Source organism: Otolemur garnettii, unplaced genomic scaffold (genome assembly GCF_000181295.1).
Source record: "Otolemur garnettii isolate 467f Iridium unplaced genomic scaffold, OtoGar3 scaffold00053, whole genome shotgun sequence".
NCBI lineage: Eukaryota > Metazoa > Chordata > Mammalia > Primates > Galagidae > Otolemur > Otolemur garnettii.
Genome location: NW_003852448.1, coordinates 4299027 through 4322964, shown reverse-complemented (window position 1 = coordinate 4322964; position 23938 = coordinate 4299027). Strand labels below are relative to the sequence as shown.

The 23938-nt window shown below is 41.9% G+C and overlaps 1 protein-coding gene across 1 annotated transcript in view; it reads right to left on the bottom strand.

Moving 5' to 3' along the window:
* PAXIP1 (PAX interacting protein 1) overlaps window positions 1–23938 on the bottom strand; it is a 60476-nt gene that overhangs the window by 29221 nt on the left and 7317 nt on the right. The window contains exons 3-6 of the mRNA XM_012806470.2: window positions 21157–21200; window positions 20180–20243; window positions 12061–12174; window positions 1974–2609 (exon numbers count right to left, since the gene is read on the bottom strand). Of these exons, the coding sequence (XP_012661924.2) occupies window positions 1974–2609; window positions 12061–12174; window positions 20180–20243; window positions 21157–21200 (858 nt within the window). The remainder of the gene's footprint in view (window positions 1–1973; window positions 2610–12060; window positions 12175–20179; window positions 20244–21156; window positions 21201–23938) is intronic.

Below are 23938 nucleotides of genomic sequence, written 5' to 3'. Positions count from 1 at the left end.
CCCTGTTACAGCCACTTATTTCCATTTCAAATGAGATTATTTCCTCTTTATATTTTCAAACACAAACATGAGAAAATAAGGAACTTTGGATTTAAACCAACATCCACTGTATTTAAAAAACACAGAATACAGCAGGAACAAACAAAGCTGATGGGTAACTGGTAACACTGTTCTCTCAGCTGCAGAGAGGTGAGGAGCAAAGGGCACGGCCTATTTTCAACCACCACTGACTCCACTCCCCAGCGCCTGCAGCTTTTACACATTTCATTTGATTCTGACAAAGACCCTACCAGATGGATCACTGTCTTCCCGCTCTGTGAACTGTTTCACAATTGGTTTTCTCCTCTCTGCTCCCCTTGCCTCACGCCATCCTAACTTTCCCTTCTGCTGTATAAAGGACGCGTGCCTCTCCCATATTTGAGATGCTATACCCCCTCCAGCACCAGGCACTGCCCAGAGCCACTGAAGCCTAGAGAGGAAGGAGAGGTGTTTCTCAGCATCTTTAACCAATAAAGGCTTTTAAAGCCACCTCCACCATGCCACCCAATGAAACTAGCAGCGACTCTTAACAGCAGGCCACTTGCAAATCTCCACTTGCTGCACATCAAGCCCCCCACCCAGAGTAGGTGTGTACAACATTGTTCCCAGACCCCAGAGTCACTTCTCTGGGACGCTGAGCTGCTACTCAGGAAACAAAAACATAAAACCGAAGTGTCCAGAACAAGGCAAACTGCCAGCCCAGCCCAGCCTGCCCTGGGTCCATTCCCACAGCTTCTACCAGCACCATCTCACCTGGTTAACTCTAGCAAACCATTCTACAGGACAGCCAGATATACACGTCCCCTGCTGGCCAGAAGTCTTCCCTGGGAAGCATCAGACACCGCAAACCCAAACCCAGCGCCTCGGAGGGGCCTACAGCCTGCAGCTCTTGCAGTGAGTGCCCTTACTGCTGAAACCCCATCACCTCCACTCCTTTCTCACAGTGGGAAGCAAGGCCCTCCCCTTCCACGCTTCTTTCTCCAACTGGGCTCGAGGGTCTCTGCCTCCCTCTTCCCCTCTACGGTCCACCCCTTGCACAGCACTTCTGGGACCTCAGCTCGCTCCAGGTTCCCCAGGGCTGGCTGCCAGGAAGCATGCCCCGACCAGGCCCCTTTCCAATCTTCCCTAGCACTCGCTCACGTTACCAAGTTCACTCATTCACTCATTCTCTTTTCTTACAACACAGCAAAGCCACATCCATTTCTGGGTCTTGGCGGGTGCTGTTCCCTTCTCCCGGAACTCTCTGCTGTTGCTTCTTGCCATGGCCTCCCTGACTTCCAACCCGACCTGAGACCCCTCCTTCACGATGCACTCCCGACCTCCTCACCATCTAGAACAGCCTCCTTCCTGCTAACTGCTACTGCCTGATGGTTACTATTTTCACAGAATTCTTCTGCTTGTCTTTCTTATTTACCACTTTATCCCCGGTGTCCAGAAAAATGCAAACAGCGGCCAAGGTACCACATCAACCACCTTCTGTCTTAAACTAAAAAACATCTACTTAAAACATTTAAGATCTATTCCATATCAATCTCTATCAGCTGAGTTCAAGGTTTCTTCAATGAATGAATGAATTTGTTATGTCTTACTACCATGAAGGTCACTACAAACAAACTGAGAACAGCTGGTGAACTTCAGTCTTCTCTTTGCTCCAATGCTAATTTTAAACCTGGTGAAAATGGCAACCTTCCTTCAAGGGACAGTGCTCTACCAATGCTGTCCTGTTCCCACTCCCTGCTTGCTGTTCCCCTCTTTCTCAACAGAATTTACAAAGCTAAAGTCTATATGTGCATATGTGACTGCAAAACAAGTTCTCACACAAATCAATACTGCTCATAAGTTACTCGGTCTGAAGAAGCAGAAACAATAAGCTATACCGTAACTGAGTGTGAAATCCAATTATTTTTGTTTCTGTTTTTTAAAGTGTGACTTACGTGTGCTACATTTGATGGTCGGTTAATCTGCTGAATGTCAGCATTGTTAGTAATATTTCTCAGTGTCCGCACAGCTGGACTCCACGGAGCTATCACTTCAGATCTTTCAGAACTTTGGAGGTTTTGTCCAGAAGCCATTAAATTACCCCGGACATCAGGAGGCAAAATGTTCCCTGGGACTGGAGGGACATTGGCACACAGGTTAATCAGCCCAGGCTCCTTTCCCTGGGGCAGTCTGCGTTTGGCTGCAGCTAACTGTGGGACTTCAGCTGGGGTCCAGTTTAAATTTCTCTCCTGTTTTTCAGGTGATGAATCTGAAGAGTCGTCAAACATCAATTCTCCTTTAGATTTCTCAATGTTGGCCTTGGGGGAAAACTGCTGGTCACCTGGAGGAGACCCGTCCTGCGAGCTGGCAGGGCTGGACTTTTCATCCGTGCTACCCTCATTTTGAAAATCTTGCTCCTCATTTTCCACTTCCTCCTCCTCCTCTTCTTCCTCTTCTTCTTCTTCATAAATAATCAGCCTAGGATGATAAAACGCTTCATCCTTTTTGCTCTTCTCAGATATGCAGTCCAGGACCCAGTCAGGAGTCACAATCTTAATGCTGGTTCGCTTTAAAGCACATTCGTACTTCTCCTGTGAGCAGAGCACAACACACACACAACAAAGCTGTGAATCCCATAAAATCTCCTACAATCAGGCATTTTTAAAAAGGAACCTTAGGAAAGGAATGCAGTTGAAATGTTCAGCAACTGTCACTGCCATTTTCTACACAGGAGAATGTGCACGGAGACGGAGGACGTGCAGCAAGAGGTGCTAACGCCCCATCCAGGAGCCCGGGAAGGCACGGTGCCTGCAGGAGAGTATTCAATGACCTGTTTAAAATGATCTTTTAAAAATATTTTAAATACAAAGGAGAGCTAGGAATCCTATGCAAAATTTTAAAATGAATAATTGCTATGTAATCCAAGTGTTTATTTATTGGTAATTTTTACAGAGCTGGTTTTCCAGGACAGGCTTATCTAAGTAAGGTGGCCGTGTGGCAGAGCACCTCGCCACACCAGGAGGGTGGCTGCCTTCTAACCATGCATTCCCAGACACAAGGTGCAACCAGGGTCTGACCTGACAAGGTTCACAATTTCGTTCTAAAGAGAAATTAAAACACAATGAGATTACAATGTAAAACCAGTGCTAAATGATGTGGTAATAGAATAGGAAAGGATCCCAGCAACATGCTGGAAGACTCGGGGAAAGGTGAACTCTGGCTGGGGCATGAATGATGAGAATTTGCAGTTAGCAGGAAAAGCAGAGCGCACAGCAGGACGGAAAAGCCGTATGCAGGGTGCACACGCCAGGTGTGGGCACAGGCAATGGGCTCCTCCACTGGGAAAGACACAGAATGTGGAACACCAAGGGGAAGCAGAAATAGATGGAAAATCTTAAATAAGATTAACACAATAATAAAATAATACAATAAACAAGTTTATAAATTTGGCTCCTCCATTAACTAACAGATTCTCTCCTACCTGCCTTTAAAAGCCTAGTATGTGACAGCAATTCTCTAGCAAACACATGAGTGGGGCCCTAAACTCCATGTCCTGTCATGGAGCCCCCAGGAGGCACCTGTGGTGTGGCCAGGCAGAGGGAGCCGGCCACCAGAGGGACATGTCTGGCCTCCAGTCCTCGGCATGAGCAGTATGGAGACTGCTAAGCCCAAGAAACCCAGGAGAGACATCTGGCACAGTGAGCTCTGCACAGGGCAAAGTGATTCAACCTTTTGTTTTTCGGGATATTCGTTCTTACATCTTTTTAAAATATAAGTAAAATTCAGTCTTGGGAGCCACGAATAAAAGGCTAAGCAAAGGAAAATGAACACAATCGCCATCACACCTCCTAGAGGACCACAGCTAACATTCTCAGTGTATGGCTTGTTTTTGTTATAAAAATATACGTATGGGTGGCGCCTGTGACTCAAAGGAGTAGGGCGCTGGCCCCATATGCCAGAGGTTCCAGGTTCAAACCCAGCCCCGGCCAAGAACTGCCAAAAAAAAAAATATATATGTATGCTACTACAGAGTAAAGGAAGAACATATATTGTCAGTATACAAATACTTTTTGTGTTTTTACTTAATATGTGGTGAACAATCTCCTATGACAGTGGTTCTCAACCCAGAGGAACTGTATTAAAGGGTTGTGGCATTAGGAAGGTTGAGAACTACTGTCCTATGTCAAGATGTACGCTTTGATGCTGGCACTTCTGTTTTTAACTTTTTTAACGGACATTTTCAAAGGCAGCCCAAACTAGAGACTACTGCAATAAGCTCCATGCACCTGTCACCTAGCTTCAGTAACTGACAATCCTTCACAAACCTTGCCTCATCTATCTCCCACCTGCCTTAGTTTATTTATCTCTAATAGATAAAGACTTTCTGAACCATTATGTAGTGACATTGGTGACTGCGACTGAGACTCACCTCACAGGCAGGCCTCCCTCAGGTCACTGCCCGGCTCATGGCCTGCTCACAGCGACACACAGAGGCCCTGGAGTCAGCACTCTCCTCAACATGTGTGACCTAGTCAGTCCCCTCGTGTTGGCTGCTTGTTGTTTCTAGTGTTTTGCTACCAGAAAAAAACTAGAGTTTAGGCTGTACAAGGTCAAGTGGTCAAGACAGCATGGTACTGGCACAAAAATGGAGACATGGAGGGGTGGCACCTCTGGCTCAGTGAGTATGGTGCCAGCCCCACATACTGAGGGTGGCAGGTTCAAATCCGGCCCTGGCCAAACTGCAACAACAAAAGTAAACAGCCAGGCGTTGTGATGGGCGCCTGTAGTCCCAGCTACTTAGGAGGCTAAGACAAGAGAATCGCCTAAGCCCAGGAACTGGAAGTTGCTGTGAACTGTGACGCCACAGCACTCTACTGAGGGAGACAAAGTGAGACTCTGTCTCTAAAAAAGAAAAACATAAAACAAAGACATAGACATTTGGAATTGAACAGAAAACCAGGAAATGAAACCAATAACTTACAAGCACCTAATCTTCAATAAACCAAACAAGAACATACATTGGGGGAAAGACTCCCTATTCGATAAATGGTGCTGGCAGAACTGGATATCCACATGTAAAAGACTAAAACTGGACCCACATATTTTTGTTTTTTTGGCCAGGGCTGGGTTTGAACCCGCCACCTCCAGCATATGGGGCCGGTGTCCTACCCTTTTGAGCCACAGGCGCCACCCATGGACCCGTACCTTTCTCCACTCACAAAAATTGATTCAGATGGATAAAGGACTTAAATTTAAGGCATGAAATGATAAAAATCCTCAAAGAAAGCATAGGAAAAACACTGGAAGATATCGGCCTGGGGAAAGACTTTATGAAGACTGCCATGGCAATTGTAAAAACAACAAAAATAAACAAATGGGATTTAATTAAACTGAAAAGCTTCTGTATAGCTAAGGAGACAAGAACCAAAGCAAATAGACAACCTACACAATGGGAAAGGATATTTGCATATTTTGAATCAGACAAAAGCTTAGTAAGTAGGATCTATAGAGAACTTAATCCACATGAAAAAAGACAACAATCCCATACATCAATGGGGAGAGAGATGAACAGAACCCTCTCTAAAGAAGACAGATGAATGGCTAGCAAACATACGAAAAAATGCTCAACATCCCTAATTATTAGAGAAATGCAAATTAAAACCACCCTGAGATACCATCTAACCCCAGCAAGAATAGCCCATATCACAAAATCTCAAAACTGCAGATACTGACGTGGATATGGAGAGAAAGGAAGGAAAAAAAACCTTTTATTATAAAGACACTTATACTAGACTATTTATCACAGCTCAATTTACAATCACTAAAATGTGGAAACAGCCTAAATGTCCCTCATTTAGGAGGAATGGATTGGCAAGCTGTGGTATATGTACACCATGGAATACTATTCAGCCATTAAAAAAATGGGGATTTTGCAGCATTTGTATTAACCTGGATGGAGGTGGAACACATTATTCTTAGTGAAGCATCACAGGAATGGAGAAGCATAAATCCTATGTATTCAACTTTGATATGAGGACAATTAATGACACAGTGGGGCATGGGGGAAGGGGGAGAGCAGACAGAGAAGGAAGGAGGGGGTGAGGGAAAGGAAAAGAAAAGGAAAAAAAGAAAAGAAAATAGTGACTAATTCTCACATAAATTGGATTTAATTTTGACCAAAGTACATGATTTCAACAATAATTTTTAATTCAACTTGTTAATATGTGTTTTAGGATATTACATCCTCATCTGTAAGTGAAATATGTTTGTAGTTTCCCTTTTTAAAAAAATATATTTTTTCCAATTTTAGTATCAGGTATATCCAGATGAAAAAAATAACAATAATTTCACCTCCCAAGGATACTTATTATTAACCTTTTTCATGCATGTTCTTCCTACATTTCCCTCAAGCATGTAAGATTATGTTATTGGTTACTAAATATATGAACCGTTAAAGAAAAAAAAACCAGAGTTATGTTTTATGACAAATTCCTAGGTTTTGGTGTTCAAGTTTTAAAAGTAATACAGGTTTAACGCTTCATATCTGTAACTGTACTTCCTCCCAAACAGGGTATTTATACTTCCACCAGCTACACAGGAGGGCATCAATTTACCTGCACCCTCGATAGTAAAACTTTTTATTCCTATCCTAAAAATCATGTTGTTCTTAAATATTTAAATACAAAATGTTATATAGATTCCCCCCATAGTAAATACAGATAGTAAGTTTCTATAAGAGAATATTTTTAATTTCTAGACTACCCAGCAAAGAACCTCAGAGTTATTTTAGGAGAATACAAAGTCCAGATATACATAAAAATATTTATTAATATAAACTAAATATTTAATACAAAAATATGATACGCTTGAATAACATTTATTATAGATTAACATGGTTTACATACTATTTTCTAAGGGAGAAAGATATTTCTTAAAAAAATACGAAATGAGATGATTTTTAATTCCATTAACAAATATTCAAAACTACTTCCATGGAGAGGAGTTGCTGACACTTCTGGACATTAACAAGAGGACTTCACGTCAGAGTTTGGAATCCACTCTGGCAGGCATCAGTTCCTCATTTGTATGGATGGAGCGCTGGCATTTCATGTTTCAGGTATGACTTGACTATTTCCTACGTAAATCTAAGTAAAACGTTTCAGTAAACTGCCTTATCGTATTTCAGTGAAGTTCTCTCTCACTTTTCACAAAATAAGTAGTTTTTATCATTAAAAGACAGTTACTGATTCAACAAAGATGACCGGAGAGGAGAGCAATGTTTAAATGCCTTATCTGGAACCACCTTATCACGTTCTTCTGATCCTTAAATTATCAAAAACTCTAACTTACTAAGAGCCAAGGGCCTCGGAAGCTAAGAGTGAGGTTTGCGGGCCAGGGTTCCAGTGGTGGGCTGGAGCTGGCCGGCCAGTCCTGGGACCTCCCCAGCAAGAGTAGCTACACTTAGAAATCTGCAAATGCCACAGAGGGGTCTCTCCCCCTGAGAGCTAATAACCACATCTTGTTTCTGTTGGTTTTAAATTTATTTATTTTTTTGAGTTAGTGTCTCACTTGGTTACTCTTGGTGAAGTGCCGTGGTATCTTAGCTCACTGCAACCTCAAATTCCTGGGTTCAAGTGATCCTCTTGCCGCAGCCTCCCAAGTAGCTGAGTTGCCCACCACCACACCTGGCTACTTTTTTTAAAGACGGGGTCCCGCTCTTGCTCAGGCTAGTCTCGAACTTGTGAGCTCAGGCAATCCATCCACCTTGGCCTCCCAAGTGCTGGGATTACAGGCGTGAGCCATCGCGCCCGGCCTTGGTTTTAAATTTATAAATTCCTTCTTCCGTATCAATTTAAATGGAAACTTTTCAACCTCAAGAACATACAAGGCAGTTTCATGATACCATTTTCACAAGTTTTCTCTGTTTGTACTCATAGAAAAATGCAAAAACGTGAATTCATTTCAAAAGAAACTCATTTATTTTTGTGTATAGTCAGCTAATCTCTATTTAGCATGCATACAATTTATGGATTGAAACTGTTTAAATTCACCATCATTAGTTTACAAATTAATGTCTGAAGAGATTACAGACCTACATCTGAACATATAGTTCCCTCTGTTCATTTGACAGACTGCTGCTTCTTGGCCTCCAGTCTAAGCTGGGAGGAGTCGCAGAAGGTGACAGCTGAAGTGAAGTGCCGAGCCACCAGCTGCACATCCTGTCCTGACCCAAGGTACAAATTTTAACCTAGTGATACCCAAGAGGAGCTGCTACCACTCCTTGCACTTTGGAAATTTAAGGGGAGGAGCCTTTTATTATTCACAAAAGCTGGTAGGGGACAGGGACTGGGGAAATTCTGAGTCCTCAACGGACCTACATGGTGCTGCATGGCCAAAGAACTATCCCGCAGACCACATTCCATCACTGTACCACCAAACATTCAGATGAAAAGTATCTGCAGGTATAGACATTAATTTTTCAGGAAAGCAGCTATCTAAAACTAAAAATAAATAAATAATCAAAGGGTAATTATTTGTCTTATTCAAAAAATTACTAGAAGTTGTTTACTCATCTTTTAAAAATTGTATTTTACTAGAATATCATATCACTATGGGCAACATCATTGGAGGTTTTTAGGTCATTATAACCAACACAGGACAGTCTCTGTTTTGTAGCTGTTACGCTACATACTTGTGATTTGCTACATAAACATACAACCTCGAGTAGATGTCTATGTTACACCCAGAGAAACAGCTCACCACTACACTGTCTTCCAGAGGACTTGTGCTTAAACATTTAAAAAATCCTATATACTTTTCATTAATAATTGCTTTCTTTTTATTTTACACGTAAGCATGAATTCTTTTTTTTTTTTTTTTTTTGAGACGGAGCCTCAAGCTATCCCCCTGGGTAAAGTGCCATGGCATCACGCTCACAGCAACCTCCAACTCCTGGGCTCAAGCGAGTCTCCTGCCTCAGCCTCCCAAGTAGCTGGGACTACAGGCGCCCGCCACAATGCCTGGCCATTTTTTGGTTGCAGCCATCATTGTTGTTTGGCGGGCCCAGGCTGGGGATTCGAACCCACCACCTTAGGTGTATGTGGCTGGCGCCTTAGTCGCTTGAGCCACAAGCGCCGAGCCGTAAGCATGAATTCTTAAAAATTATTTAGGAACAATAAAGCCTGTGCAGATAGAAGAATTTGTAACCTAAAGGGGTGGCAGGTTATCTGTGTTTCAGCTTCTTCGTGGTGACTGTAGGAAGCACTGTGTCCTAGTGCACTATGGCCATTACTATACTGGGATTTGGTAAGTAAGCGCTAACAGCTGCCTGTCATTATTTGTATTACTGGCAAATAAATACAAAACCTGATTTTTACAAGTATTTACCATTGTGAGAGCAATGCAGTAAACATTAAATAGTAGTTCCAGACTGGGCACAGTGGCTCACGCCTGTAATCCCCCCACTCTGGGAGGCTGAGACAGGAGGATAGCTTGAGGTCAGGAGTTCAAGACCAGTCTGAGCAACATAGCAAAGGTCTGTCTCTAGTTTTAAAAACTAAATTTTTAAAAATAAATAAACAAAAATAAAATAGTTTCTTTTTCCCTAAAAGTTGAATTAGTTATTTTAGATCTGAGAAATTAAAATTGGAAAACCAAAAAAGACATCTTTCTTTTCCAGTTTAAAAATAAAATCAAGAATTAAGAGTAAATTACACAAGACAATATTATAATTCCAAGACAGACTTAGATAATTCATGTATATAAGCACAGTGCATGTATACATATAACATCTTGTTAATATCAACTTCTAAAATATTTGGAGCATTTGCCTTTTCTAAAAATAATTATTTGGCATATTTGCTGTCTTATTCACAAGCATGTCTTAGCCAAATAAAATGATTTTTTAAAGTACTTCTATGTTGGGATAAAGCCCAAACAAAGTATGTCTATATACTGTGTGTGCATGTATATGTATGTTTGTATGTGTATGTGTCTATATATATATATGTATAATATATTGTATATACTTTTTGGTTTAGATAGGATTTTCTTCCAAATTAAAAATTTTTAAATATTTCACTTTTAGCTATACAACTTAAAAATTTAATCTAAAGTCAATAAATGCTTTAAAATATATATTATATCCTAAAAGCCAAAGAGTTAACTCTTTAAGACTCTAGAACTAAAAAGTCAAATCACAATTTAAAACAGCTTTCACAAATTCATGTAGTGCGTCTGAACTTATAATTTGACTATTTACAAGTATTGACTCAGTTAAAAAAGTTATAAAGATTTTATTTTCCCATCAAACTAGCTATGCAAATATAAATCAATATTAATACAAGAGGGACCAACCAATGTCAAAAAGCATTCTATTATCACTTAAACTATCGTGTAAAATATAAATGTTTTTATATAAATAAAATCTAAGAGTCACACTATAAATTTTCAGAGTTTCTTGGTGAATAATAATGTGTACTATGACCAAAGTCATCAGCCCAAAATCTCTGTTAAACTGTCATGAACAGCACATGCTTCTGGGTCACTTCTGGTTAGTTTCAAAGACCCTATAAAACGGATACTCTTGGTAGGGTGAGGTTTGTGCCTCTGCACCAGCCTCCGCTCCCACCTCACCCAGGGCCTTCACCATACGCGGCACACTCTGCCGTCTAGGTTCCCTCGTGATTCAGTCAGTGCACTCGGATGGAATATGGTCATAATGATTCACATTGAAAGCGAATGAAAAAAATGAAGGAAATGACCGACATGGAAAAAGTGAACCAGTCAGAAGACTTTTCCTTTTTTTTTTTTTTTTCAGGTTTTTTTTCAGCCAGGGCCAGGTTTGAACTCGCCACCTCCGGTATATGGGGCTGGCACCCTCCTTTGAACCACAGGCACTGCCCAAAAGACTTTTCTACCATACATACACTAAACTTGATTCTCAAAGTTATAAAAGACAAATTGTTCACGGGAGAGAAAAATTTGCAAAATTCAGTACGCACCATAGAATCACCTACCAGAGGACTTGATCAAACACAGACCATTGCATTAGTCCCCAGGTCTGAGTTAGCAAGTCTGGGAAAGGGCTGGACAACTGCACTTCTATCAGGCCCTGGGGATAAAGGTGCGACTGAGATTCCACTGGTGGAACCAAAATCCACATGGCCCAGGGCTGAGGATGAGAGCCCTGTGCTTATCAGGACAAACACAGTTTGTACATATTCTAGTTTATTAAGAAGGAAACATATGAAAAACTTCCCCATAGCCGGGCGTTGTGGTGGGCGCCTGTGGTCCCAGCTACTTGGGAGGCGGAGGCAGGAAACTCGCTTGAGCCCAGGAGTTGGAGGTTGCTGTGAGCAGTGAAGCCACAGCACTCTACCAAGGGGAACAGCTTGAGGCTCTGTCTCAAAAAAAAAAAAAAAAACTTCCCCAAATGTATGTTTATAATCATACTGGGCATAGGTCTCTTAAAAAATTGTGAATGGAACTAAAAATGCATGTTTCCACAAGTAAAAATGAACCATTTAGGGAGGCACCTGTGGCTCAGTGAGTAGGGCCCTGGCCAAACTGCGACAAAAAAATAGCCAGGTGTTGTGGTGAGCACCTGTAGTCCCAGCTACTTGGGAGGCTAAGGCAAAAGAATTGCCTAAGCCCAAGAGCTGGAGGTTGCTGTGAACTCTGCCGCCATGGCACACTACTGAGGGCGACAAAGTGAGACTCTGTCTCTAAAAAAAAAAAAAAAAAACCAATGTTTTACTGGATTTGAAAGGAAATTCTAGAAATTAAAAAAATTTTGTATTTGCCCTAGGAAATTAAGCCAAATTTCTTTATATTTAGAAGTCATTTTCGACCCACGAGATAATTTATAATCATCTCATATCTTTTATAAAATAAAGCTGGATATAAATAATATAAACCAATACAATCAGCTTTTGTAAATGGAATCTAATAATTAATTTAAAAGAAGCTCGATAAAAAACATCTGATTTCTGAAAATACCTCCATGACATATGAACAGAAGAATGCACATGAAATGCTTACCCCCTTTGGCTCTGGAACAATCAAGTGTGTGCATTTCTTATTGAGGGTCAGCTGACAGTCTCCCCCATAGAATGTAACCAAAGCCCACAGGGCACTTCTGTCTTCCGACGTCACCTGGCAGAAAGTGAAGGGAGGCCTTTATCACATTGTAATCTGTGCTTGCTCACAGTCATACTTTACTATTAGAACACAGCGTGACAGCACAGCAATTTCACTTTATCTACTTTGCTTCTTTATTAAATTAACCTAGGAATATTAGTGGGAAAAACAGAGAAGCTTTTACTATTGGATTATAATAAAAACTTCCTTCTCATAATTATAGGTTTTACATATAAGTCACTTATTTTTGCCTTAACACCAAATGAATACAAAAAAACTCACATCCACATTCCAAAAAACTGAATGGAGGATCACTTCGGTCTATAAGAAGCACAAAAAAGAAAAAAGAAAAAGAAAGAAAGAAAGAAAGACCTAACACACCATTCCAACTTCCATTTGTTTCATTTCTGAAAATGTTTAAATACAACAGCAATATCAAAACCATATTTAAGGAACTCCTTAATGCTAATGGATAACAGATACTAATTATGAAATGGACAAAATAAAGATTAAAAAATACAGTGGTTGTAACCCCAGCGAAAAACGTAAAATATTACTTCACACATGAGACAAGACGACAAGCATGAAAGGAGGACCCTATGCTTGCGCATGGTGAGGTGGAGGGCGGAGGACTCCAGTGCGATGGCGGATGCTGTGAAACAGGCTTTCGCTGTAACAGTGAAAACAGCTGCCATTTATTGCCTGCCTACTATGTGCCAGGAACTGTGCCAAGTGCCTTCTGTACACTCCTACTCCTGACAGCCGCCACTTGAAATAGGATTCGTTAGCCCCACTTTAATACTAAGGAAACAACCAAATTATAACTAAGCATCAGAAAAGCTGGCCTTTAAAACCCAGGCTGTCTAAACCCAGGTCTAAGTCCACCCACGATCTAGCCTGCTTCTTTCAGGGAGTTACTACTTAGAGGAAGAAACAAACAATTTCCAAAAAAAATAAATTTTAGAGTCTGAAAGGCAAAAGAAACATTTAAGAAAAATAAAGATATGAGCATTAATGCTAAGATAATCATTTAACCAAGTGATTTTTTTCTAGGTAAGTTTATTGTATATTGAGGATTATGTTTGTTGAAACCTGAATTTTGTCTCAAGTTCATTTTTTAAAAGTACTGAAAAGTAGCATGTTAATTTCTTCTTGCCATTATGCAGTTTGCCAATAATCTAATATTCATCTACTCTTTTATAAATATTTCTAGAAATTATTTTGTATTCCATACTCTATAAATATTAACAAGAACATGTTAACTTTCTAAAATCACTCTTCAAATCATTATTTTATATGTCTTTAATTTAGTACGTCAATGCCACATTTCAGGAGACTAGACCAGCTTGTTTTTATTTTAGGTTTTCACAAAGACAGTTATATCCTGCAGCATGTGGAGAGTTGAGATTTATTACATGGTAATACAGATTAATCCTGTGATTCATAATATAATCTCTATTCAGAATGACATTAGAAAACAACCTTGATATGTCTTTGTTACCAAGATTTGGCTCCATATCAGGTAGTACTTTCTTCTCCTGACTGCAGTGAGTTGAGTCACCTATCCTGCCCGGCCTGGTCACAGGTGCAGGCCTCCACGGGGGGCAGCGTGTTGCTGTGGAAAGAACATCAGGCAGGGAGGGGCAGGAGGCCTGTCTCCACACCAGCTTGTGTCAACTTCGGGAAACTCCCGCGGCCCAGACTCTTCACTGATCTAAGTTTGATTTAAATGACTCTGAACATTCATATCAGCTCATTTAATGAATCTCCATCAGCACAATTAATAATTAAGAATGCTCTTTCCACACCAAACTGTTAACAAGTTATTTAGTGGTGATAAGATGATGGGGAGTTTATTTTCATTTTTATACTTTTCTGTATTTTCCAAATTTTCAAAATCATTAATTTTATAATTGGGGAAATGTGCTTTTCTTTTTTAAAAGCCATTTTTCTAAAATACTAATCCTATCTAGTTAGCTAATAAAGCTCTGATTGTCTCCTCAATGCCTGTCAGGCTAAAATGCAAAATTCCCCACATAGTGTCCAGGCTCCCTATGTGTCTGGCTCCCGACCACCTCCTCTCCATCAGTGCCACCCCACATGCACCTTGAACCCCTGAGCCCCAGCCATATATAATGACATTCCTCAGACAGTTCTGCTTCCCTGTGCCCAGGACTTGCTCACTCCAATTCACTGCCAATGCACCCCACAAGCAAGCTGGACAAAAGCCTAAGCACCTCTCATCCTCTGCACCTGCTCAGCTGTCTTTCCCCGGCTATACTTGAAAGCAACTAGGAAGAGGGCACTAGAATTTTTCGTCTCTGTGACCCAGGAATAAACCAATCAGGAATACCCCTCCCTCAGCCCTGGGAGACACTCCTCCATTCTCCCTGCTCAATCTTGGTCATGAACTCTAACGCTGCTTATTAAAGGTTAGAATCTTCCATAAAAATTCTGCCTAAAACTTCTTTGATATCTTTCACAGTACCTAGTACAGTGCAAGGCACATGGGTAGGCAGTCAAGAAATACTGTTGATTGAGATATAGGATGGAAAGGACTTTCATTTTTAGTCTTCTGGATATAAATTACAACCGGGCCAGGCTCTCCATCAGACTCCTGACCTAGTCCCCGAAACCTACCCCGCACATTACAACAGGGCCCAGCCTCATCAATACCGCGTCAGAAGAAGGCAGATGATCTGTGTGCTTCCCAACTTCTGCCGGACAAGCTCCCTTCCCTACCTCTCCCTGGGAGAGCTCTGGAAGACTCCAACAAAGAGCTCCAGCTTGTATCAACACCCTGACGGGGAAAAGACAGAAGGTCACTGAGAACCAAGCAAACAGTTCTTTTTAGAGGTGGGGCCCTGCCTGTGTGTGCGTCTGCGTGTGTGTGCGGAGACAAACCATCGTGACCACTCCCGCCTGTGTTTCTATACCTAGTACCCACTGGTTTCTGCACATTTTACAATAGACCATGTTTATTTGCATGTGTGTCCCCTGCAACACTGCATGTTTACTGAGGGAGAAATCACATGGGAATTGCTTTGTACTCTTCCTGTCACAGAGCAAGGACTCGTCAAGACATGCTGACCCAGCGCCCCTCAGATGGACGCTGTACATTTGTTTATTAGCACACCTTAAGAACAAGTTAATATGTTTTAGCAACCAGAGTATTAGAGCTCCCGATGTACTTTTAAACTAAAATTTCCAGGATTTCCTCACATGAGCTATTATCACAGCCTCCCCAACCTTATGTGAACAATCTTTCTCAACTGAAAACGCGTCTTCTATGAACCCATCACACACTGGGGAAGTGATGGACTGTGACAGTAAGGGCAAAGACCCGCAGAGACCAAGCTGATTTTCTGTTGATTGTTTTACCTAACAAATTTGCTAAAAGGATATAAAATACTATCAAAGAGCTTACTAATAAATTCATCTTTTTGCTCACCAGACCCAGTTAGCACCTCTATAAAATTCAGCCTCTCATCTGGAGGAGGGTGAGCAGCAGGCCCTGCCCAGACCACACAATCAAGTGACATTCTCCCACTGACAATCTCGACACTCAAGTGCTCTGACAGCTGCTCACCTGCTCCTCCCTGGGACACCGTCTCCATCCCACACCTGCGTCCTCAGACCCTGAAGCTTGTGGCCCTCACCGACTAGTCAATGCGGCTCTATCACTTTTCTGACGCCCTTTTCCTCCCCGGTCACAGATCAGGACTGAGAGAACACAGGCAAATGCATACAGCTACCTCCTGCCAATCTGTGCTCTAAATCTTTATCTGGAACATTACTTCTTCCCACAATAAAAACTAAAAATGATTGAGTCCAACTTTATTCTTCATTTCTTTTTTTTTTTTTTAGAAACAAAGCCTTTGTCGCCGTCACAGCTCACAGCAACCTCCAGCTCCTGGGCTTAGGCAATTCTCTTGCCTCAGCCTCCCAAGTAGTTGGGACTACATGCACCCACCACAACACCCGGCTAGTTTTTGTTGCAGTCTGGGTGGGGCCGGGTTTGAACCTGCCACCCTTGGTATATTGGGCTGGTGTCCTACCCACTGAGCCACAGGCGCTGCCCTTTTCTTGGTTTCTAAACATAATATTCTACTCCTCGAATATCTGTCTATTTATTAGTATTCTCGAGCTCTTTTTCTTGTCCCCAAAGCTCAGCATGTCTGTCACCCAATGCTGCATGCATTCCCAGTTATCTGCACCTCTCCACGATGCTGCGCACTGTCCTCCATGCCACAGTACCCCCACGTGCCTGTGCTTGGACAACTCGACAGCCCTGACTATGTGTTTCAAACCAGCAGCACCACCTTCTTCCCTCACAGACTTCCCTGCACACTCCACCTCCACCAGCAATGCTCCCACTTCATGGGAACTCCGCATCTGAACACGCTGTCATCTCTCACTCCTGGTGCTGGCGGGAAGGCACCCACCGTGGGCTTGACATAGGGAGAGGTCCCACAGTGTCCCAAGGCACCGCGATAGGCGGGGTCCCGTGTGCTGTTGGGATCTACCTTCCTCCTGCCATCTTGGACCTGGGTCTCCACCTGTCGAAACTCCAGTCTTCCCTGCCCTGCGTCCCTCTTGGAGCTCACAGACCAGTTTTACCTGCAACCACCCCAACTGAGTTTCATCTTGTTTGCTTTTCTCTCTTTCCCACATTTCCTGATGTAAACATTTATAATCCAAAATTAAATATATAAGCAAAAGAGTGAAGAAACATCCTGCTGCCTACCCTACCTACCGGGTCCAAACCGACAGGCCGCGGTGTCAAGGCTTTCTCTCACGTCTACCCGCCTCTCCTCCCTCTTCACACGCAGATAAACAGCCTTGGCTCTAACTCAGTGTCCAGTGACTGGCCCCTTGTGCACTCCTGACTTGGCCTTCCTTCGTGGTCAAGTGGTAAGCCCCCCGCCCGCTCCTTCAGGTCCATGCAGATGGGACATCCTCCAGCTAGGCTTTCCTCCCCTTCTACCCAGACTGGAGCCCTTCCTCCTGGACCCGCAGTCATGCCTGTGCCCTGGCAGCACACTGTCATACCTGTCAGGCACAATGCCTCATTTACAATGTGTATTACATAACAATCACTTACAAATATTACAACCTCTGTCAATATAATTATTAGTTCTTTCTTTGCAAGACTAGTAGTATTCTCTGGTGCTAAATTCATACTTTAGATTTAACAATATCTAATTACATAATTTAAAACACTGTAATCACCTTATACTCACACACTTTTGATTTTCTTATTTCATCAAGTGTGCTAAATCCCACATCACTGTGACCTCAATCTCTGAAAAATGCCCACAAGACTCCCTGCCTCTGCCTCCAGCTCAGCCCAGCCCTTCTTCCTGTTTCATTCAATTTAAATCTTTTCTGGATAACGGGCTCTGAGTCTCTGAAACCCAGAAATCCAATCAATACAAATAATTAAATGACAAATTCACATATTACCCAAAGTACACTGTGTTTATGCCTAAGTAATAATAAAATGTTTTAAAAACTTAGTTCTGATATGTTGACTGTAAATTTGGAACATACAGAGAAGTATAAAGAAAACAATAAAAATTACATGTAACCATGGCACCCAGAATTAAAGTTTTCATTATAACCAACTTTAAAGATCACTCATGTAAATATACACTTATAACAGATATGAAAAAAAGTTGCAAAATACAAATATCAACAAAATTCCCATTAAAGGGGAAAAAAAGAGCCAATTTTGCTTTTAAGGCTCTTCATCAAATTGATAGAATAAAAACAAAAAGAGGAGAGTTTAAAGAACTTCCAGAATTTGTAACAGACAGAAACAAAAACACTGAAGCTACAGATAAACTAATTCACTTACGGCTTAGACAAAGGAGGTAAAACCCAGACTGGCAGTGCCCTCTGTATGAACAGTTGACTCTGGCCAACCACCTAACAATGCAAAGCCACCTCATTCCCTAATTCCCTCTCACAAAGGAGTAAGGAAAAGTGAGGTTATAATCAATTTCCTTTCCATTTCACCTAATATGTCAAAGGCTTGCATAGAGAAGGAAAATTAAATACTTCCTCAAAAGCATCACCTATAAGCACCAAAACAGCAGCCTGGGAGGAGGCCGGAGACACTGCTCAGTGCAGGGTTTCCTGTCAAAGCACCACAATTGTAAACAAATATTCCATGTCACTGAAAATGAATAATGCCAATTTGATTTTTAATAAGAGTTTTTATTATAACGTTAGGTTCTTAGCTGGGGGCTAGAACAAAATACAATAATAATTAAAAAAAAGACTGCAGATCCACTTCTCTCCTCACCTAGAATTAGCCGATGTTAACTTTTAGTTCTTTCTTACAGATATTTCTTATATATTTTATTTGGTTGATATACTATCGTAAATACCTGTATCATATATTGGTTTTTTTCACTTAAAACATTTCCCAAGTCTTTACCAATTTTCATAAAACATAATTCAAAAATAGCTATGTAGGGCTCGGTGCCTGTAGCACAGTGGTTACGGTGCCAGCCACATACACCGAAGGTAGTGGGTTTGAACCGAGCCCAGGCCAGCTAAACAACAATGACAACTGCAACAAAAACTAGCCGAGCACTGTGGCAGGTGCCTGTAGTCCCAGCTTCTTAGGAGGCTGAGGCAAGAGAATCACTTGATCCCAAGAGTTTGAGGTTGCTGTGAGCTGGATGCTACGGCACTCTACCGAGGGTGACACAGTGAGACTCTGTCTCAGAGAAAAGAAAAAACTGGGCGGCACATATGGCTAAAAGAAGTAGGGCGCTGGCCCCATATACCGGAGGTAGCGGGTTCAAACCTGGGACAGGACAAAAACTGTATTTAAAAAAAAAAAAGCTATGTAGCCAGACTACTGCACAAGTATATATAGGTTTTGTAAATACCTACAAATAGTGAGTAATCTAATTGTTTCTAATTTTATCATCTTGTAAATAATGCTGTGAACATCTTTATGCACTGATCTGTCCTTACTTCTGTCAACTCAGGATAAATTTGTATATACGAGACAAGTGTAGGAAAAAATGGGATGAGTACTTGAAGACGCTTGATGATGATAACCTTTTGTAGAAAACTGCTGCACTGATTCACAGCCCTGCCAGCAATGAGGAAGAGACTGTCTTCAGCATCCCCATCAACACTGAAGATAGGGGTCTCAATTTCCTGCCCACTACAATTAAAATGGCAATGGGGGCTGGGCATGGTGGCTCACGCCTGTGATCCCAGCAGGCCGAGGCAGGTGGATTGCTTGAGTTCAAGAGTTTGAAACCAGCCTGAGCAAGAGCGAGACCTCGTCTCTACTAAAAATAGAAAACCTGAGGCAAGAGGATCACTTGAATCCAAGAGTTGGAGGTTGCTGTGAACTGTGATGCCACAGCACTCTACCCAGGGTGACAGCTTGAGACTCTGCCTCAAAAAAAGAAAAAAAAAGTTCACGTATGTGCAAAGTGCACCAACCTTGCACGCTGATCACTGCTGGGACCCCTCTCCCAGCTGTCACTGTACCCTCTGCTTCATCTGCAAGGCCCTTGTGTGTTGTTTTGTTTTCTTTTTGCTGTTTTTGGCCTGGGCCAGGTTTGAACCCGCCACCTCCAGTATATGGGGCTGGCACCCTACTCCTTTGAGCCACAGGCACTGCCCAAGGCCTTGTGTTTTCTTACTGTTCCACAGGAGCCCTTTACTCATTAGGACAAGTCTCTGCTTGTACTTCTGACTGAATTTTCCTTGTCATCATTTTTAATATGTTTTCATATTCAATTTTTAAATCTTTCTAATTTTTTTAAATTAGAAAAACCATTTTCACCCATCAAAAGCTTTAAATCTTAAAAGTAACGGTGAATATTTAAATACATTTAAGTGTGTCATAGTTCATACTACACATACAATTGAGTAAACAGCTTCTCTCAGATGTTCAACAAACGGGTCATCAATCTAATCCTATCAGGAACACGTACACCTGTGCACATGTACACACCACGAGACGAGCTGCAACCATGCTTACCTGAGAAAGGCAGGCAGTGATTCCAAAAAAGATCTGACACGACTCTGGAGAAAAACCACTTACTCTGTTTTATAGTTATTAAGATTACAATGAAATAAGATTAGTGCAACCCATATTTCACTAATAGACATAACCCTTGCCCACCCTCCCTTCTTCCCACTCAGTCCACTTAGGAAAACAGACTTAGGAAGGCCAAAGAGAGTGCAGGGTAGACTGGAGTAGGAAGAGTGCAGGGCAGACTGGAGGGGGAGAGGCGGGTGGCACAGAGGAGCTGAGCAGCCTCCGTAATGTATTTCTAAAATCCTGTTTCTTGGGCGGCACCTGTAGCTCTGTGGTTAGGGCGCCCACCACATACACCAAGGCTGGCAGGGTCAAACCCAGTATGGGCCAGCTAAACAACAATGACAACTGTAACAACAATACAAAAAATAGCCAGGCTCTGTGGCGGGCACTGCCTGACCTCACAGGTTTGAGACCAGCTGAAGCCAGAGTGAGACCTCAACTCTAAAAATAGCTGGGCATTGTAGTGGGCACCTATAGTCCCTGCTACTTGGGGGGCTGAGGCCAGAGAATCCCTTAAGCCCAAGAGTTTGAGGTTGCTATGAGCTGTGATGCCACAGCACTCTATCAAGGGCAACAAAGTGAGACTCTGTCTCCATTAAAAAAAAGAAAATAGTTCATGCTTTGGTTCACACACAATTGGAGTTTCAGAAACATTTTTGTTTAGCTAGCACCACAGAAGCTGAAGAGAACTAGAACTTGGGCCTCCAGCTCCCTAGAGCTACTTCTCATAGCTGGCCCCCTCTTTTACACGATTGGGTACGTGAAACGTGGGGAGGGACAGAGAACAGGAGGGTAGAGAATGCAGACAAAACGACTGGTCCTACCCAAGGACGCCACCCTTCATTCAGTAAGTGTCATCACCATTTTAAACCCAGAGTCAGCCTCTCTCCTCCCGGCCCTCAACAAAAGGATACGGCAGAAGAGCTCCACACTGGACGGACAGCAGCACCCAAGAAGGCTGAAAAAGAGAAGGTCACCTCAGTGAAAAACTGTTTCGAGTATAATCAAAGTGTTATTGCTTTACTAGTGTTGCTCTTAGAGATTAAAAGTCTCTGTTACAACCACTCTGAAAACATCCAGATGACAAGTATGAGTATTCACACAGAAGAAAAGATTATTAATGCCCACGGCGAAAAACTCAAATATAAAATGAAGCACTACCATGTTTTTAAAAAATTATTACACACGGACATTTAAGTTCCAGGTTTTCACACTAGTACTGTTTGCCTCAGAGCCAGAGGGACAGGGGACTGCCACCCACCCTGCCATCCCTCGCCCGGGTGTGGTCAGCCCTCCTCCAGCCCTTTCTCGAGCCCTGAGTTCAACCCTGTCTCAACTCATGCTGTTGTGTCTTTTTTTTTAGTGAAGCCAAGTAGATACAATGTTTGTAAACCATAAAAATTATTTCTATCTGGTAAATTTTTATAAATTCTCAAACTCTAACTCATTATAAAAGATTACTTTCTATTTGATTGTCACATTTTTGAAAAATTATCTTTTTCTATATTTAACTTTTAAAATTACAGCAATCATTGTCCTGACAGCTCTACTTAACAAATTAATATCAAAAAAATATAGTAATGCCCACATTACAATAGTCGGGGAGCCAGGTGACTTCCAGAAACTTCAGCCAACTGAAAAAAAAAATACATATGTATGTGTGTGTGTATGTGTGTGTATATATATATATACTTATTACCCATCCATCGATTCAGTCATCAAATATTTATGGTGAATCTCCTTTGTGCAGAGATGAGCAAGGTGCTGAGGGTGCAACAGTGAAAAAGAGAAATGCAGCTTCTGCCCTGCACCTCATATTCCAAGCTAATGACCATCAAATTATCTTTGTCACATGCACCTTAAATGAATTTCAGACAAAGAAGTGGCCCCCTTATCATTTTGTAGGTAAGATCTACAATTTTTCAACTCATTTAAAATCAGCATATTTTCTGAGATAGGCATATTATTTTATAAAATAAAGAATGGTTGGACTTGGGGTAATTATTTCATGATGATTTGATCATTTCACCAAAAAGTTTTAACTAACTTATTGAATAAGCTGCACCAAATCTGAAAGAAAACACTTATTGTTTCTACCCATGCACTTTATCCAAAAAAAATCTCCACATTTTTCAATGGTCCTGGGAAATTCCAGCTAACTTGAAGGACTGAGCCAGTGTCAGGAACACTACTGGCTTTGAGTCTCCTGAACACAGAACATCTTCCTGTGGGCCAAGCATTATCCTCAACATGACACTCAGAAGGCTCTCAGGGCCCAGAGGTCCAGGATAGAGCCCTAAGTGAGGATGCCCTAAAGCCAACATTTCTCACTGTCCTTCTGTCTGGTGTCCAGGACTTTCAGAGCCCCGCCCGATGCACTGTTAGATTAAGACGGGCGATGTTACAAATCCTGTGTGAAGTGGAAAGGGGCACCGTGACACAAGCACATTCTCAGACAGCTTGAGGAAGCACTAATCTGGAAGTGCCCCCTCCATCATTCCACACAGCATATACCTGCAGTCTTCCCCGGGGGCTAGGGGTGAGCTACCCCAGTTTAAAGACTCCTGGTGTAGCTAACATAAAGTCCTGTTCAACCAGCAGAATTAACCTGGGGCCCTCACTCAGACAAGTCTAGATAAAATATGCAAAGTTAGCAACTCGGCCACAATCAAGGTAAGCAAAGGTGTGATATTAAAAAAGGAAAAATAAAAGAAGCAAACCACAATATAAAGCAGAGATGGAGAACTACAAAAGCAGAGTAATAGGAACTATTTATCCTAAAGACAAAGAAGAACATACAAAAATAATCCCACTACATGTCAGCTAAATTAGCGTTTCTAAGACTGGGCTGAGAAAATTATCTCTATTAAAAATATTACTTAAGGCCAGGCAAAGTGGCTCACACCTATAATCCCAGCACTCTGGGAGGCCAGGGCAGGTGATCATGGGGGCTCAGGAGTTGAGACCAGTTTGAGCAAGAGCAAGACCCCATCTCCAAGGAAAACAGAAAAACTAGCTGGGTGTTGTATGGGCACCTGTAAGCCCAGCTATTCAGGAAGCTGAGGCACGAGGATCACCTATGCCTAAGAGTTTGAGGTTGCTGTGAACTGTGATGACACCATGGCACTCTATTCAGTATGACAGAGTGAGACTCCCTCTCAAAAAAAAAGTTATCATGGTCTAAAGAAGTTTTAGACATTTTTAAAATATGTAAATGATGGATAAAGTCTCACTATGCATAAGAATGCCTTATATTTTTTTTAATGCTCTGCAAAATTTGATATCAAGGTAAAGCAAAGGATAGATCTCTTCAGCAGCTGAATACAAACTCAACTAGGATCCAACGTAGGTAAGACTAAGAATATGAGGACCTGCGACCAGGATCCAACGGTTTCTGTTCACTCTAAGGTAGTGAAAATGCTACATTCTGGGAAGCTGTTATTCTTTTTTTTTTTTTTTTTTGAGACAGAATCTCACTTGGTTACCCTCAGTACTATGGCATCTTAGCTCATAGCAACCTCAAGCTCTTGGGTTAAAGTTATCCTCTTGCCTCAGCCTCCCAAGTATCTGCGACTATAGGCACCTGCCACAACGCCTGGCTATTTTTTAGAGATGGGGTCTTGTTCTGGTTCAGGCTGGTCTCAAACCTGTGAGCTCAATCCACCCACCTCAGCCTCCCAAGTGCTGGGATTACAG